At 34.7% G+C, this 16,686-nt stretch overlaps 2 protein-coding genes across 2 annotated transcripts; both read left to right on the top strand.

The window, feature by feature from the left end:
• The first annotated feature begins 7,177 nt into the window (after positions 1-7,177).
• Positions 7,178-7,943, top strand: LOC6642860. Its single transcript, XM_002064879.2, has 4 exons — positions 7,178-7,323; positions 7,423-7,545; positions 7,615-7,693; positions 7,764-7,943. The coding sequence occupies exons 1-4, from the start codon at positions 7,178-7,180 to the stop codon at positions 7,836-7,838; spliced, it is 423 nt and encodes a 140-aa protein (XP_002064915.1). The 3' UTR covers positions 7,839-7,943.
• A 7,131-nt stretch (positions 7,944-15,074) lies between these two features.
• LOC6642857 lies at positions 15,075-16,044 on the top strand. Its single transcript, XM_002064876.4, has one exon. It carries the CDS (start codon positions 15,336-15,338, stop codon positions 16,014-16,016), a length of 681 nt encoding a protein of 226 aa, XP_002064912.2. The 5' UTR covers positions 15,075-15,335; the 3' UTR covers positions 16,017-16,044.
• The last annotated feature ends 642 nt before the right edge of the window (positions 16,045-16,686 follow it).

Here is a 16,686-nt window from a genome sequence, read left to right as displayed (position 1 = left end):
ATTGGAAAAATCGGGTCAAAATATTATATTATATATATAATATATTATAAATAAATGCCCAATAAGTATTTTTTGCGTAAATACTAAATCTAATAACATAATTATTTGGTTTTTTAAAGGGTGACTAAGTATGTCCAATTAGCAATCAATTCTAAAAATCAATTTATTCTGTAAATTAAAGCACAAATGGTTCATATATAAATGCAATACCAAAAGCCCAAAAAAATGCTAGTATTGTAAAAGAAACAAATAAAACAAATTTAGTTCTTCATCACTTTTTAAACTTGTAACTTACTCAAATATTTAAATAAACTAAGTGTAATTCAGACATTAATTACTCATCTTAAACAATTCAAATTTTTGCTTAAAATTTGTTAGCAGTAAAGAAACTTTTTGGCTTCTAAAAACACTTCTTGCACCCTCCCGAAAACTCGAACTCGTTAGCCTGTTTGAATGCGGTAAGCATCTCATTGCTCTTCACCAACTCCGAGATTAGACCAGGTGGAAACAGTTTACATAACTCATTAAAATGGAGAGGCCAAGGCTCCGCCCAAGAAATACAATAAATATGCAACTAAATCAAGCTTAAATGTGCTTAACAATTTTTGAACAATAATGTCCAAACCACAAGTGCAAAAATGTTTCACTCCTTCTACCCGAAAAGAAAGCCACTCCAGACGTTCCTTTAACGAGAATGGCGAGGTCTTAAAAGGAGACCGCTTTCCTGTACGTATCCGGGTACGGATCCGGGTCCCCATACATATGTCAAGGAAAAGAAATATTACGCACACACACACACACACACATAAGAAGTGTAAGTGTGTGTGTGTGCTCATTACTAGAAAAGGACGAATGGGAGCAAAAAGGTTTCGATAGAAATAAATTTGCACCTTAACGCCTTTAAATGCCGAACGCAAACACTCACACACACACACACACACACCTACACCTTCCTCGTATATACTGAGCTGAAAAGGTGTAGAACATGGTGTTGCCAATTACCCGGAAGTATGCGAAAAGCTTATGCGATAAATTCAGTAAAGTGCCAAAAAGGTATGCATCGACTACAACAGAGACTTTTGCCAACGAAAATAAAATGAATATATATATATATATATGTATGCGTGTGTGTGTGTGTGTGTGTGTCCCAAGTATTTTTAAGGTATACATAGTCCAGACGCAAAAAAGCAACACCAACCAGCTAGTTTTTTTTTGCTTCTTTTTGCTTTTGTGGCTTCCAAGTACCTAGCTAACAAACGCGTCTCCCAGTCTGAGTCTGCATCTTTGTTTGGCGCCTTTTCGACCACGTACCCAACACCTGTGACCACCAGCATCCAAAGCCAAAAAAAAAAGGATCTCTTAAAGGAAATGGAAAGGAAAAAAGGACCTCTCTTTATGAGACCCCCACATCGAAGGTTAAGTTCTTTGGGAGCTTTAATAAAATATCATGCGAATTTCCTCAGCTGTATTGCATACTCAAAATCATATAGCTCATATATTTAGGATTAAGTTATATTTACGATTTCCTATTGCACTTTAAAAATATTTCATTAAAATTTACAATGTGTGTTGTGTCTTTTCCTTTTTTTGTTTTTTTTTTTATGTATAATTCCTTAGCGTAGTGCTCGCATTACGGAACGCATATAAAATTTTATATGTATGCCATAAGCTTTGCCAGCTTTTCCGTTTTAGGGGACTGTCTGTTTGGATGAAGCAAAGCGTGAAATATGATTGCAATGCGGTACAGGTGAAATTGTTGGGCATATACGTTCTACAAAGTCATAGTTTTCGAAGTAAATAGTTTGTAGTTAAAGAAATGAATCAAATAAAAGGACTTTTTTTTAAATTTTATTAAAAAACAAACTCAATAACTTTTCCATAAATGCTTAATGCAGAAGAGCCATATGGGATGTCTGAAAAACGATTTAAATACCATTCCAAAAAGTTATTGAGACTTTAAAAACTAGAATTGTAAAGTTTAGGGCTAGATAAATATGTCACATGTAGTCTTGTTATTACTTGAAGTTAGGTATTTGGTATTTAAAACTTTATTTGAAAGGTTTTTTTTGCTATCTGTTCCATATTTTTTTCAGACAATTACTCTAGTTCACCTAAACTGTTCACTTATTATTAAATAAGGACATCCACAAATAATATTGGATGGGCAAAATTTTGAATGGTTCATATTAATGCTCAGCCATATATTAAAGAGAATATTACCCTTTCAAACAATGTATCGAATAAAAAATTGTGCTTTCTAATATTCAATAAATGTAAGTAAGTGTTGGTAAACGGTTTTTAAAACAAAAGTTTTGAACAGTGAATCCTTTAGCTGTCGTTACGTCGGAGTTTTGTTTTAAAAAAAGTGATACATCTTTAACTACGATATTTACTTTATTCAACATAACAAATAATACAAATTGAATGTTCGATTTTCGACGTGTAGCTAAGAATTTAAAAATATCTCAAAAATAGAATGTGAACAGAAATCTTTGAAATAACAAGTATTTTTTTGACTACATATATTAACTTAAGTATAATTGCAAATAATTTCAACAAATTTATAAGCTTCTACTTTAAAAAATTATCTTGAACTATGAAAACTAATTAATTTAAAAAAGCAATTTGTATATTTTACAATTCGTTTAAGCATTGTGTCCTACGACAAACATAAATTAAGGATCTTGCGTAAAATTTAACTGTTTAATGCTAATATTATTGTTGCCTTTCGTGGTTTTTGGGCAAAGGACTCTTTTGCACTATAGCGCACCTGTGCGCCACTTCAAACCAACCGCACGCTTCGCTTTATTACCCGAACATCATTTCACGCTAACGTAAGCGCAAATTTTGTACCTAAGCCGCGGCCAGATTCAGACAATATGCCAGCTCTTCACTTCTTCACTCTCAGCCCACAACCACCACCACCATTCGTCCTGGCAGCATCTTTCGCTCTCTGAAGTAGGTAAACAAGTGTAGCTTTCGAAAAATGGGCAATCAACTACAAAATGGCCCACACCTGTCCCAGGTCTCGCATCCAACAAAACGTAACTTCTTCTTGTTACTTTTTAATACTTTTTATGTTTATAACAATGTGTAAGTATCTGCTGCTGTTTTGTAAATACAAAACAACAACTTGTTTTCTCTGTTCATTTCGAGTGCCAGAGCACACCCCGCTGAATTTAATGAAAGTCCTTTTTTGATTTTTTTCTTCTCCTTCTTTTGTTGTGGTGCTGCTGGAGTGGGCGCTTATCCCTTTTGCCACTTGTGTAAAGCTTTGGCATCATTTTATGTTTTGTTAAGTTAACACTAAACAGCCACCCACCCAGCCCGGCAGCCAGGCTAATGCGACCCAAAAACTAAACATGAGAAATATTAAAACAACCCTAAGCAAACTTTGGATATTATTTATGTTATTAAGCATACGCCATGTATTAGGCACGACCCCAACTTGACTCTTCATGCATGTTGATAGTCTTTTCGTGTTGTCGTTCTTGCTGCGTTTAATTGTTAACATTTCATTTAAGCCGCGCACACATAAATGCTGTGTGTACTGAATGTGTGTGTGTGTGTGTGTGCTGTGGTTGTGATGGGTATGTGTGTGTGTGTGAAAAAGCAGTGAAAATTCATTTATCAAAACGCTGCCCGCATTTCCGCGATGAAACTCCCACAGGATAAAACTGACTGGCGCCAGCAGAAACAGAAGTTGAACCCAAAATCTAAATCGTTATATTCAGACAGACATACAAAACGAAACGAACATCCATCCAGATGCAAAGTGATGTGGGTTCATATAGCACAGTGTGATCAAAATGATTTTGAATATCATGGAAAAATTGTAGTTGATAAAGATGTTTAGTCATCTACTTTGCATTTATGTACATTGGTTGACATTAAAAAGAAAAAAAAACTAAACTCAAACATCTTTATTTTCGAATATTTTCTTAATATTTTATCAGCATCTAAAGACGTTTTAATAAAAATAATAGACTTGGATATCTAAAGTAAATACTGTAAAGTTACAGCAGAGAACAGCGTTTAATTAAGGTTCTAGTATCAGCTACTTATCTATAGATCAGGTTCTATTAGGATTTATACATTGGCTTTCCTTTCACAAATTTTTGTCTATTGTATTTTCATTTGTATCTAGGAGATCCTTTTAATATGAGTTTGAATAAAACGTTCTACTTTAACAAACTCTATTTCAAACATTTATATTATTAATAAGAACATCATTACCAAAAAAAAAAAAAGAACTTTCTTGTATGACTTTTTAATTTTTATAGTCTTTTATATGACTTAACCACTGTGCCTTCCCCCCTCCTACCAAGCTCATTCCATGACGTTTGCGTATGTCAAAGTTATCTAAATGAAAAATTGACTTTTATACAGAAACCGAGAGAAAGAGAGGACATCACATGGTTTCGGTTAGGTGGCTGAATGAGGGGAAGGGATTGTGGATGGAAATCATCATCGCTTTCAGTTGAGTTTCCGTTCTGTAGGATTTCACATTTACGCATTTCCTATTTTAGATGATATTTCATACTTTTTTTTTTATTTTTGCTGACACAAGCAGCCGAAGGAACAGGAGCAGGAGCAGAATCAGAAGCCGCCGTCGTTGTTGATGCTGATGATGATGTGCGTTTATTATTGTTGCTTTATGGCTTTGCATATATGTAGATATGTATATGTACGATGACAGACGGTCGGGGGCGACGGACGTAGTTACCGACCGACTATCTCCTATCCTCTGTGTTTGCCTTTGGGATTATCAACTCATTGTCAGCCCTGACTACTGTATGAATATACTTATATAGGGTAGATTCACATTTCATCTAACAATCGGACTGACTTTACTTTGACTTTTTGACATTTGCCAATTTGGCAGTTTGGCGGCGTCTGTTCCATTTGAAGTCAATAGGATTAAATGGTTTCAAATGGCTTGGCGGTTTGAACAATTAGGCTTCTTCCAATGATTCCAGATATTTTGTTGTTTTTATGACAATTGTTGTTTTTCTTGCTGATATTGGAGAGTTTGTTATTTACTTCTGTTTTTAAATGTTCCAAGAAAATGTTTTCAATTGATAATCCAAAGATCATTGACAACTATAGAATAATGAAAAAAAAGTTAGAAATGTTGTTTGAAATGTTAAACAGTTAGTAAAGAGCTCCAAGGAGAATCAACCTAAAGGAAAATACACAGCCCCAGGAAAATTACTTTAATTTTCTTACTAAGTTCTAAGTATATTTTTTTAGCATATACTTGAATTTATTTATGATGGTTAAGTCCCTTAAATGAAAATATATAAATTTCTAAAAGCTGCTTCATTTGAAACTTAACGGCTCCTACGTGTCAGCTAGTTGTCTCGCTCGAACATTTTACATCAAGTGGCAGCCTAAAATTATGCTACAAAAATTTTGTTGGCACATCAATCATATAACTCATACGCAACGCGCAGATGGCCAAGACGAGGCAAACCAAAAAAAAAAATAAACAATAGACCAGGCCCACGACGTGGCCAATAAATTGTTTTTGCTACTAAAGAAGAAACAGAAGAAAAATAAAATAAATTGAAAAACATTTAGATGCCATCAATAAACGCTGACAAAGCCAATGCCAAAGCAGCTGAGGCCAAAGACAAGTCATAAGGAGTAGAAAAGTTCATGACATTACCCTGAACTAATGTTGATATTGGCTCGACCCCATAGCCCAAGACCCCCTCCAACATGGCCAGAACAACTCAAACAGACATAAAAATATAAAAATCATTTTTTTCTTGTTTTGGTTCTCCTTTGCTTTTCTGCCAAACTGCATTTTGGCAACAAACTTCATGTCTTCTTCTTTCTTGGCAGCTGGTGTTTCTTTTTTTTTTTTTTTTGCTTCTCCTTGTTTGTCTTTCTTTTTGTTTTTGCTATTCTAGTTGATATAGCTTTAAATTAGAGCACATTTCTATGATTGCCTTTCGGGGCGCCACTTTTGTTCAATAGTTTTGCTGTTGTCTACTAGGCAAAATGCCAAACAGCTGCGACAACTCCATGAGAGAGGGATAGGAAGGAGGAGGAGAAGGAGGAAAAGGCTTCCTCCCTTCTGTTGTTTGTCTCAGTTGTTCAGTTGTTATTGTTGCCAGACTGTTGTTTGCTGTTTGCTGTTGAGCCCTATTCTGCTGTTTGGCCTATTTCTTTGGCTGAAGAACCCTTTTGTTGGCAACAAATGTCATCGAGATATGTGAGTGGGTTAAAGCCTTAAGTTGACTTAGCCAACTCCCCCTCTTCTTCTATGGGTTTATGCCCCTTTTTTTTTGTTGGTTTTTTGTTTTGCCTTCCTGTCTGATTTATGAATTATGTGAGGGTTTTAGAGATATAGATAATCTTTGCTCAGGGCTGCAGTTTTTAGTGTCGTTTATTTGCTGAAAATTGATTTCTCTTGAGCAAAAGAAAGATTGTACCTAAGTAGGAACTGTGTAGGGTTCTATTAGGTTTATATTAGATTTTGGTTCAAAGGTTCTATTATGTTTAACATGATTATGTTTAGCAGGTACAGGTTTTCAAATGCTTTGTTTTACATCAATTTGTAAGGTTTTCTATATATATTTTTCAACTATTCTTACATAACCAAAGTATAAACAGTTTGCTAGGAAAAAATGTTTACTGGAAAGTACTGAAAATACGCAGGGTAAAAAGCCTTTTGAAGTTTGCGTTGTGCTTCAACAAAAATAGCAGTTATATGCTCATGATTCAGAGTTCCATTTATAATAAAAGTGCACAATTTCTCTTGGCATATTGACGAACAAACAGACAACTTCATTGTGAATTGCTCTGGCAAACAAAATGCATTCACATACATCTGTCCCTATGCAACAGTTTGTGTATCTCATTGCATTGTTGGTTGGCTTCTTGTTGGTTCGATAAACTCTCGTCATGGTGCTGGCTGCTTGTTTTTTTTGTTTTTCTTTTTTTTTCTTTTGCTGCGCCTGGCCCAGCAACCCGTAGCTAACAAATAATCCCAGCTGCGGGTTTTAGTTCAACGTCAAATGCCCAACGGTAAAGCGAAAAGGAAATCTCTACACTCTCAAATCCTTGGGCATAAAACGGAAAACTTGTAAACCATCTAAGTGAGTTAGTCTCTGTGTGTGTGTGTGTGGAAATGGAAAAACTAAAAGCCAACAATACGAAAAAGATGATGGCTGCTGCTGCTTCTTCTGTTGGTGTGGAGAATCCCTTCAAGCGGCCAATGAATACATTGCAAAAGCAATGGTATCGTGTTCTCTTGGCAAGACGTGTGGGATTCGGTCAACGGCCGCCCAAGGATGATAGGGAGCCAACATAGTAAGCGCAAGGCACAACAAGATGAAATCAAATTGTGTGAAAATTGCAATTTCCTGTTGATTTAATACATTTTACAACCGTTTCCTCCGTTTCTCACAGTGCCGATGTTTGCCAGAAGCGTTATGCCGCCGCATTTCGTCAATATAACGAACGTTTCCGTCATGAAATGGCCAAACACGAAGAGATGCAACGCTGTGCCATCGATGCAATGCGTGTGCACAGGTATGTTTACCTTTCCACTCTTCTACCTTACTCTTGGCAATTAATGTTGTGAAAATTTTCCTCTTTCAGAACCTTTGCCATTACCACTCTCTGGTTGCCCTTGCATTCGAAACGTGAAATCAACGCAACACTGGAGACACTTGAGCAGGTCTCTAAACTGTGAAATAAGAAAAGAATTTAAAAAATTTTCAACACTTGTTGTTCATTTACTGTGTCAGGTTTTGACTATCAAGGAAAGACGACGCCTTCAGGAGATACTCAAGCAAAATGAGTCCTTGCGCTCTCGACGCTGAGCTAAGTGGCTGAAAAGGAGCCATCAGCATCATCTTCATCAACATCACCAGCAACATTTAAGTGAATTCCTTTTAGCTTCACATTCACTTTACTCTTCTTCTATTTTTTGTACTACATTTTCCATTTTTACTTTATTTTGAATATTTCATATACGTAAAAACTGTATAAAACACAAAATGTGTTGGGATTTCATTAATTTTCCATGTGCTAAACGGAAATTCACTTAGAAATGCAATTTGAATAAAACCAAATATTGAGAGAAATGATTTTTATATCGGGTTTTGAATTGAAGCGTTTTATTGCGAATTGTAGGAAATTTATTATAAAGCCAATATCGTTTCAAGTATCTTAAATATTAGGGGAAGTTGAATGTCTCATTTACATTACGTCATGGGAGAAGTTTATTATTTTAATAATGATTTTACACACTTTCTGTCTCTTTTATTCTACTTGATCTGCTTTAAAACATGTCTCAAAATATGGTTTGTATGAGACGGTTAGAAAATGAAAGTCTTCTTGTTTCTTTTACACTGCTATATCAGAAAATAATCTATTTTTCCACATACTCAATGTTCATTTCACTCCAATTTATATCTACAGATTTTGTTCACTTAATTTCTATATGTTATAGTTGTTTGATAAGTCCAATACCTGCCAACGTGTTGCATGCATCAGAAATAAACATCAATATGAAGTTGAAGTAGTGAAAACTATCTCAAAAACTGAGAGACTAGTTTGTATTCAATTAGACACACAGACAGATAGACACAAAGCAATCCCAATTTACTTTCTGGAGAATCTAAAAACTCACCACTGCTATTTGGAGTACTCAATCCTATCGATATAAGGATAAGTACTATAGATAGGTTAAAATACTCCATATAGGTTAATGTTCTAACAAATCCTTTAGAAATGAATTGCTTCTTTTATACTTTTGTTATAAAAGATCCCCAGTGAATTTAACCTTATATATATTCATATTTTTTACAATTTTACTCACTTTGTTAGACTTTCTTTTTTAATACTCAACGTTATTACTTCATGTAGTATAACTGTGTTAAATTATGCATAAATAAAACTAAATTTTTGAATGATTTTCATTATTTATACCTAACAATTTTACGCTTCTCTTAAATATATTGAAATTTCAACCTAGTTAAATAAAAGAAAAACCAAAAAGAAAACTGTACATTAAAACTAAGACAAATATGTGCAAATTTAAATGCTGCCATGTTTGCTCCATTTTAACTCCGACCCTGCGTCACACGACCACACAAACCATACACTAAACGAAGTCACGAAACAAACTGCAAAAACCGCACCCAACCTATGTCTATGTCTCAGAACTAAGACCAACCCAGATACGACAATGTCTATGCATATATCATAAACTCTTTCCAACTCAAACCATCGTATGCTCGTAACCCTGCCCTCGATTTAACGGAAAGGGAAAACATCTTTCCGTAATGCGCGACCTGACAACGTCAGCCTTTCCCCACCACCAACGATGAGAAAGTAGTTTCCATTTCCTCTTGCCTCTCTAAAAGATTGGAAGCTATAAGCAGAGACAGAGAGAGTGGCAGAGGGAGGAATAGAGCCAAGAGCGGGAAAGCAGAAAAAATGGGATTATATTAATTTGAATTAATAACATATTTTCCGCTATGAGTTTTCTTCTTCAAGACTCTATATACGGAATGTTGTTGCTATGCAATGACGGGAATGAGGAATTTCTGTGCCTTTTAATGAGCTTTTAATATGAGTGAATTTGCATTGGAATTTCGTAAGCATGAAATATTTTGATTTTGGAATTTCAAGTTCTTGCCGTGGTCCTTAATATGAGAGGGAACTGCAGTATCCGCAGGGCAATAGGATATTTTAATCAAGTGCTTCTCATTAAAGCTAGACCAATTAACTTGAGACCTTACATTTGAGAGAGACAGAGAGAGAGAACTTTTTTAACTGGTTTCCTCTTTTTTGGCCTTCATCCATTTCAACGGCAGTTGTGGTCAGTTAACTGATGCCTCATCCTCCACCCACTTAGCCCAGGCTACCCATCCACATTCACATTCACATTGCTTTCTAAGCAGCTAGCCAACTTTGCCGCAATTTATCGACTGTATTGAGTTGGTCTACGTGCTGCACATAAACCGCACTTATCTGCCCTGCCTGCTCTTGACTAACTGACTGACTGAAGGATGTGTGTCCTCCAAAAACCGCCCACAATCTCACTCCCCAACCATACTTCCATGACTTCCCTCAAGTATCGCTTAAATATACCCAACCATTGAAAGGCGATAGCCGTCGAGCTGCAGATGTAGAGTGAGAGAGTAAAGAAAAATTGCATGCGGTTAGAAAAGCGAGCACAAAATTAATGTGTCTATCCCGGAGATCCTTCTCTGTCCACTGTTTTTCCTCATTCTGCTGCTGCTGCACTGCACATTGAAACGAAAAGGAACCCTTAAGCAAACATCTACTTCTACATATATTCAGGATGTACGTGTCCGTGGCGGGCATATCAAAATGATGTATGCGTGTTAGATTTGTTATAAATTTTATTTGCTTGTGATTTTTTTCTGTTTTTTTTTTTTTACCCACCCTTTCATTTGTCTCCCCCCATTTCTTTTATCGACCAGAAAATGCAGTCAATGGTTATAAGGCAGTTGAAAGATTAGATAGAAAAATATGTACTATGCTATATACTGTCTAGTGAGCTAGAAAATAGGAATTAAATAAAGTTTTTACTAAAATTTTGATAGGCCTATAAATAATTGATCCTAGTGTTTCTTTCGCTCGTAAGGTAAATCCCCTAAAATCAATTATTTTGGGACTCACAGAAAATTCCTTAAATATGGTAATAAACAAGTATGAGCAATATTACTAAGCGTCAATTTGCAAATACGTGTTAGTTCGATAAGATAAAGTTGAGTTAAGTCTTATCAACCACTTGCCATAAAACATTCATTGATAATATGACAAAAATAAGTATTATACGTAATATTTTGACGCCTTCGCAATTGAGGGGAGCATTATTATTATTTGTAGGGTATGAATAAAATAATGCTGGAAAAATTCTGGATTGGATAGGGTTTCCACTATCCATGGTTTACATTTGAATCTGTCTGTTTCAATCAATCTTGATTCAAAATATCCTGAAATAATGTTGCAATTTCCGTCTTTATTTTCTTTAGTTTTAAGTTCTAGATCAGGTTCTTGAAGTGACACTAATAAAATGTAATAGACATATTCTTGACATAGACATATTCATTCTTTTTTGTTAAGTTTTTGAACTGAAAAATCCGTAAAGTTGATTTTTATATCATTCAAATTTCTCTTCATCTTATCTTTTACTCAGAAATATAGCTTTTTCCTACTTATCACAAATATGTATATGTAAAAAAACATATTTTGTTCTCACAGTTTTCAACAAATGTACAAAAAATGTTATAATTACTATCCTATCGAGTTAGGTTAGATTAGGTTAGTTAGTTAAGTATTTTGAACTAAATGTGTGATACAAATTTCGTGAGATATGCAGGATTCTTCTTTATAATATCTGATAGGTGCTAAAAAAAACTGGTTCAATTATATTAATACTCCACTTTTTTTTTGTTTTTTTATACTTAGCATTTCTATTATTACAGTGTAGTATTTTTTTGTTTTTTTTTATAGTTTCACATTTTATATATTTGTGAATCACATCCTCTCTTTTCAATAACTGCTTCATGGGCTAGGTTTAGTCGATTATCTTTATGTGATTCTGTTTGGGGGGAATTCCGAACTGTGTACAAAGAGTTTTTTATTGAGTGCCACAAATGCTATCTGCTTAGCTGATAACGGACTTCACTTAGATTAAAATATATTTTTTCACATATAAATTGTGAACAATGGTGGGAGTGAATTCAGTACACAATAACGTTTTCTATTGCAGAGATGTCGCCACCACCGCCTCCACATCATCATCACGGGCCACCACACCACGGACCCCCGCATCACGGTCCTCCCCATCACGGACCTTCCCATCACGGGCCTCCCCATCACGGACCGCCGCACCACGGACCCCCGCATCATGGTCCTCCCCATCACGGCCCTCCCCATCATGGACCTCCCCACCATGGACCTCCACACCATCATCATGGTCCTCCCATGCATCCGCGTTAATTGGATAACGTAACAAAATTTTAGACTTAGGACGAAATTAAATTATTTTTATATGAAATTTTTCTACCAAAACAACAAAAAAACAATACATTTTCAATAAGAACCTGCACAAACATATTCTACATATGTACATATTAAAAGATTATTTTTATTTAAAAGTGTGATTGAACTAATTGGTTATAGCAAGTTAACACCTGTTTATGAACTGAAGGTCTTTTGATTAGACCTATATTGGTGGTTATAAATGAATATTTAATCATCGTTTCAACAAAGTTCTTCTTTGATAAAATCAACTAATAATTAAATGAGTAATTGTAAGAGTCACAACAAGAGAATCAAGAGAGAGAAAGGAAACACGCAGTAACTCAGTTAATTTTGAATTGTTTTCATTAAGTTCTGGTTTTAATATACGCCTCTATAGAAAGGCGATAAGCAATTTTACTCCTCTATGTGTTTTTTATTATATTTTTTTGGACGAAACTAGAATTTGGACAGTTTTTTTTTATGTATTTCTTAAACGGAACAATGCGCAACTTTTTTAATAATAACTATCACAATGTTTTGGATAACGTGTCGTATGAGTAATACTCTATACAGTAGAAGTATTCTAGCTATTCTAGTAAATATTTTCAATGACATTTTGATACAATTTATTTATTTTGTGCATCTAGATTTAAGAAATAAATTTTCAAATTTCATGGAAAAATTTGCTAACAATTTATAAACATTGAACATGTTAAATGTAATCAGCTTAAAGTTTAAAACTCAGGTACCTGTCAAAATGCATAAAGAGGCTACTTTAAAATGGTAGTAAACACTTTTAATCAGTTTCAATAACAGCTTCATATTTTTGTTATTGTTAAAATATGTCCAATAAAGAATAAAAATGAATGTATTTATTTGTTCGTGTACAATTTTGTTTTTACACTTTACACTGAATAAAACTTTATAACTTCTGTATAGTCAAGTTTTAAAGTCATTTTAATTGAATTTTATATCAGGAGTGTCAATTTAAAAATGTCAAGGCGAAGACGCCAAATTATATCGCAGAGAAGAATCCCAAATGTAGTTCCACTTTCAATATTTTTAAAATCACAACCATATATAGAACTCGATTCTTACCCAGAGCTTAAAACCTTTAATGGGTCTATTTGTCTCTAATAACCTTTACCTTTCCTTTTACGATATTGATTCTTTTATAAAGCGATTTCGTTTAATTGATTTATAAAAGTATTCGTACAACGCTCAGTACGAACAAGTGGCACATATGACACCAGGCCCGGGACATTGAAATACAAATTCTTTTAAATTATATGAATAAAGTTAATAGAATTATTAGCTTTATTTGTAGACATATCGTATATTTATGTACAGCAGAAGAACTGAAAATACATATGGAACCGGGATAACAAATTAAATGTAAACACTTGACTCCACTTGCTCAAAATAATTCAAGAATCTTTAGACTTCATATTCCACTAGACCAAACGTTTAATTATTAAAATCAAAAAAAAAAGCATCGAAACTTTTTTTAAAGTATTACAATCGACATATATTTTGTTTTCTTGTCTGCCATCAATCATTAAATAAGCCAACCTTATCTTATCTTTTGTTGTTAAACATTTTGTTTGTTGAACAATTTGACAGTTTGGCTATTCATTTATTTATTGTGATGGATCAGTTATTTTGTTAATGATGTCATAATTTGAATGTCAGAAAACGTAACAAATTATTGGTTTGATTTGCTTTGCAAAATAAAAAGAAACAAACAGCTATAAGTAATTTTTATAAACTTTTTTGTTCCAAATTTTTTTCACCAAAACCATTTAAATTTCTTTGTTATCCCAAAATTTTCCTTTCCAAATATGTTTTTTTTTTATATAAATAAATAATTTGCATCCTTTATCCAAAAATTAATGAATAAGTCCTTTTAGATCCAAGTCTTTATCCTTGTTAACGAGGATGCATTGGTGGTCCGTGGTGTGGGTCATGATGCGGCGGATGGTGAGGATCATGATGCGGTGGGTGGTGCGGCGGATGGTGAGGATCGTGATGCGGAGGATGGTGCGGTGGGTGGTGGGGATCGTGGTGTGGTGGTGGCGGCGGTGGTGACATCCTGTCTATATCAATAACAAACGAATACTGAATACAAAACACAATGTTAACTCTTATTTATATAACAAAATACAAGTCAAATATGTGAATGTTTATGAGCTCACGAATGTTTTATCAGCATTCTTTGATAAGGTTAACAAAACAAAAATATTTCTAGTACCAGGCCTTAACACACTCAGATGGGGTTTTCCAATAGATATAGTTACTTCTATGATAAGGGCATAACTTAAGTAAAGTGGTTAAGGAGAAATTCATAGAAAATATATGAAGGAACAATGTGCCAAGGATGATATTTTTGATGTATTTATATTGGATTGTCTCTCGAAAATAAAGATAATGTGAGTTTAAAGCGCCTTTTTTTAGATAAAGTTGGGCCACATTTTAGTCCTTGTTGAATTATATTGACTGGCACTATCCTGTTCTTCAGTTAGCTGAACTTTAATCCACTCCTTTGCCCAGCAAATACAGCTTTCAATCTTACAGTCCTGGGAATGATCAATCCAAATGATGTTAGTTAATTTCTGTTATCAAGGACTATCACCTGTATAAAGGGCAGCCTTGAGCTGAGATATCGATGACCTGACATTATTCTTTGTTTTGAAAACTTTTTAAATGCGTTTTCTCTATTTTAGATCAAAATGAAAGTCATTAAAATATTAATATTTAAAAAATTTACAGTATTGTAAAAATGACTTTTATTTATTACCAACTTGGTAATACCAAATATCCAAATCGATGTCGTCATGTTTATTTCTTATCTATTTTGACTAATATAATTGGAGAAACCCATAACAGAAATCACTCATAGTTAGTTATCTAGAACTTTTACAACTTATTTGACCAAATTCAAAAGGCTAAAACAAATGAATCTTATCTTTCGATTCTATGGGAAAATTCCGACAAAAAATTTTCATATAAATAGATCCCTAGAGCTGTGAAAATATTCAGTGTACAATCAAGTATTACAAAAAGCAAAATGCCAGGACCAGGACCACATCACCCAGAGCCACACAAGCCACAGGATCCTCATCATCCAACTGGACATGTGGATCCCAAACATCCACCAGGACATCAGCCTGGACATCATCCACACTAAAGCAAAAACATATGGAATACCAAAGAATTTCTATTATCCAATTTGGGCCTATGTAATTTTCTTTGTATTTCAAATCAAATTATTTTTTTGTTCACATAATTATTAAACAAAATTTATCTGTGTGAAAATGATGAAACACAATTTATTGTGGGACACCTTGCAGGCAGTCGAGCAGGTGGAAGTGGCATTTGAGCAAACACTGAAGACCATCGATGATATTAATCATCGTTACAAATTGGTATCGGCCTTCAAGAGATTGGCCAACAAGCGACAGCAATCGTATGAAGCGGAAATACAGGCGGCCATTACCGGTCCCTTGGTCAAGCTTCCGCCTCTGTACGCCTACACTAAGATCTCCACAGCCCCTCAAGGTAGTCGCAAAAAGAAATATAGAAAGCGCAAAAGCAACGTACGGCCAAAAAAACTAGACAAATCCTTCACTCATAAGATAGCGACGCCACATTCTTCCTCTGGTTCTGCTACTCCAGCATCAACTCTCCGTCAACTGGACATGGAGATGCCAGAAAATGTTGCTTGGACCAACGGCATGTATGAGTTTGAGCAACAATCAGAACGGATTGGCAGGACCAAAGGGAATCAATCGTATCGCAATCGTATACGTAGATTGCATGAGGCGGCACAAAAGAAATTAGAGCAAGAGCAATATGAGAACAACAATGGGCATGGCAGGCAAATTATGCAATCGGAGCAAGGGCAAATAGAGGATTTTAGTGATCAGAATGAAGAATTATTACCTTGCAATGTCCATTGCAGTTCTTCGTGGCCTTGTCAATGTGAATATTTTTAAGATTAAATTGAACAAGTTTTTTTACCTACTTGTGGGCACCAAAAAAGTTGAGCCAAAACTATAGCATGCTTTTGGGCTGTTTGCGAAAGGCCTTAAAAAAATGTTAAACAGAAAAGACACTGTTGGATATGTTTAAAGTAGGTTCGGACTAGCGATTGTTATGAACGAAATGTAGTGAAACATACGACGTAAATCTACCCCCTTAGAAATGCAATAAGTAGCAGACAAATTAGCTCTTTGAATCATAAAAAGCTTTGGATTAACATGCAGACATTGTTTTAGGTGGTTAACCAACTTTAATCAGTATTATCAGAAGCCAGTGACTTTAATCACCTTTAGCAATTAGCCTAGACACCTGTTCCAATCCTACCATTACCAAACAGACATTATGCCTTAAAATTAAAACCAAAAACCATTTGCTTATTTACAGAACGCATTTTATATGGCAACTTAAACGCTAATGGCACAAAACAACCGAAACGTGAGCCACATGCAAAAACAAAGCATCGGCTTCAAAAGAATAAAAACACAAAAAAACAACAACAAACAAACAGGACACAAAACGAACGGTGGAAATCATCCACCGCTTCTCGCGGTGGGCGGTGACTTTGTAATGTAGCCAAAAAAAAAGTTAGCCACAGTCTCAAAAAAAAAAATACAGCATCGGGTC

Source organism: Drosophila willistoni, assembly GCF_018902025.1.
Source record: "Drosophila willistoni isolate 14030-0811.24 chromosome 2R unlocalized genomic scaffold, UCI_dwil_1.1 Seg167, whole genome shotgun sequence".
NCBI classification, from domain to species: Eukaryota; Metazoa; Arthropoda; class Insecta; order Diptera; family Drosophilidae; genus Drosophila; species Drosophila willistoni.
This window is presented reverse-complemented; position numbering and strand designations above follow the sequence as displayed.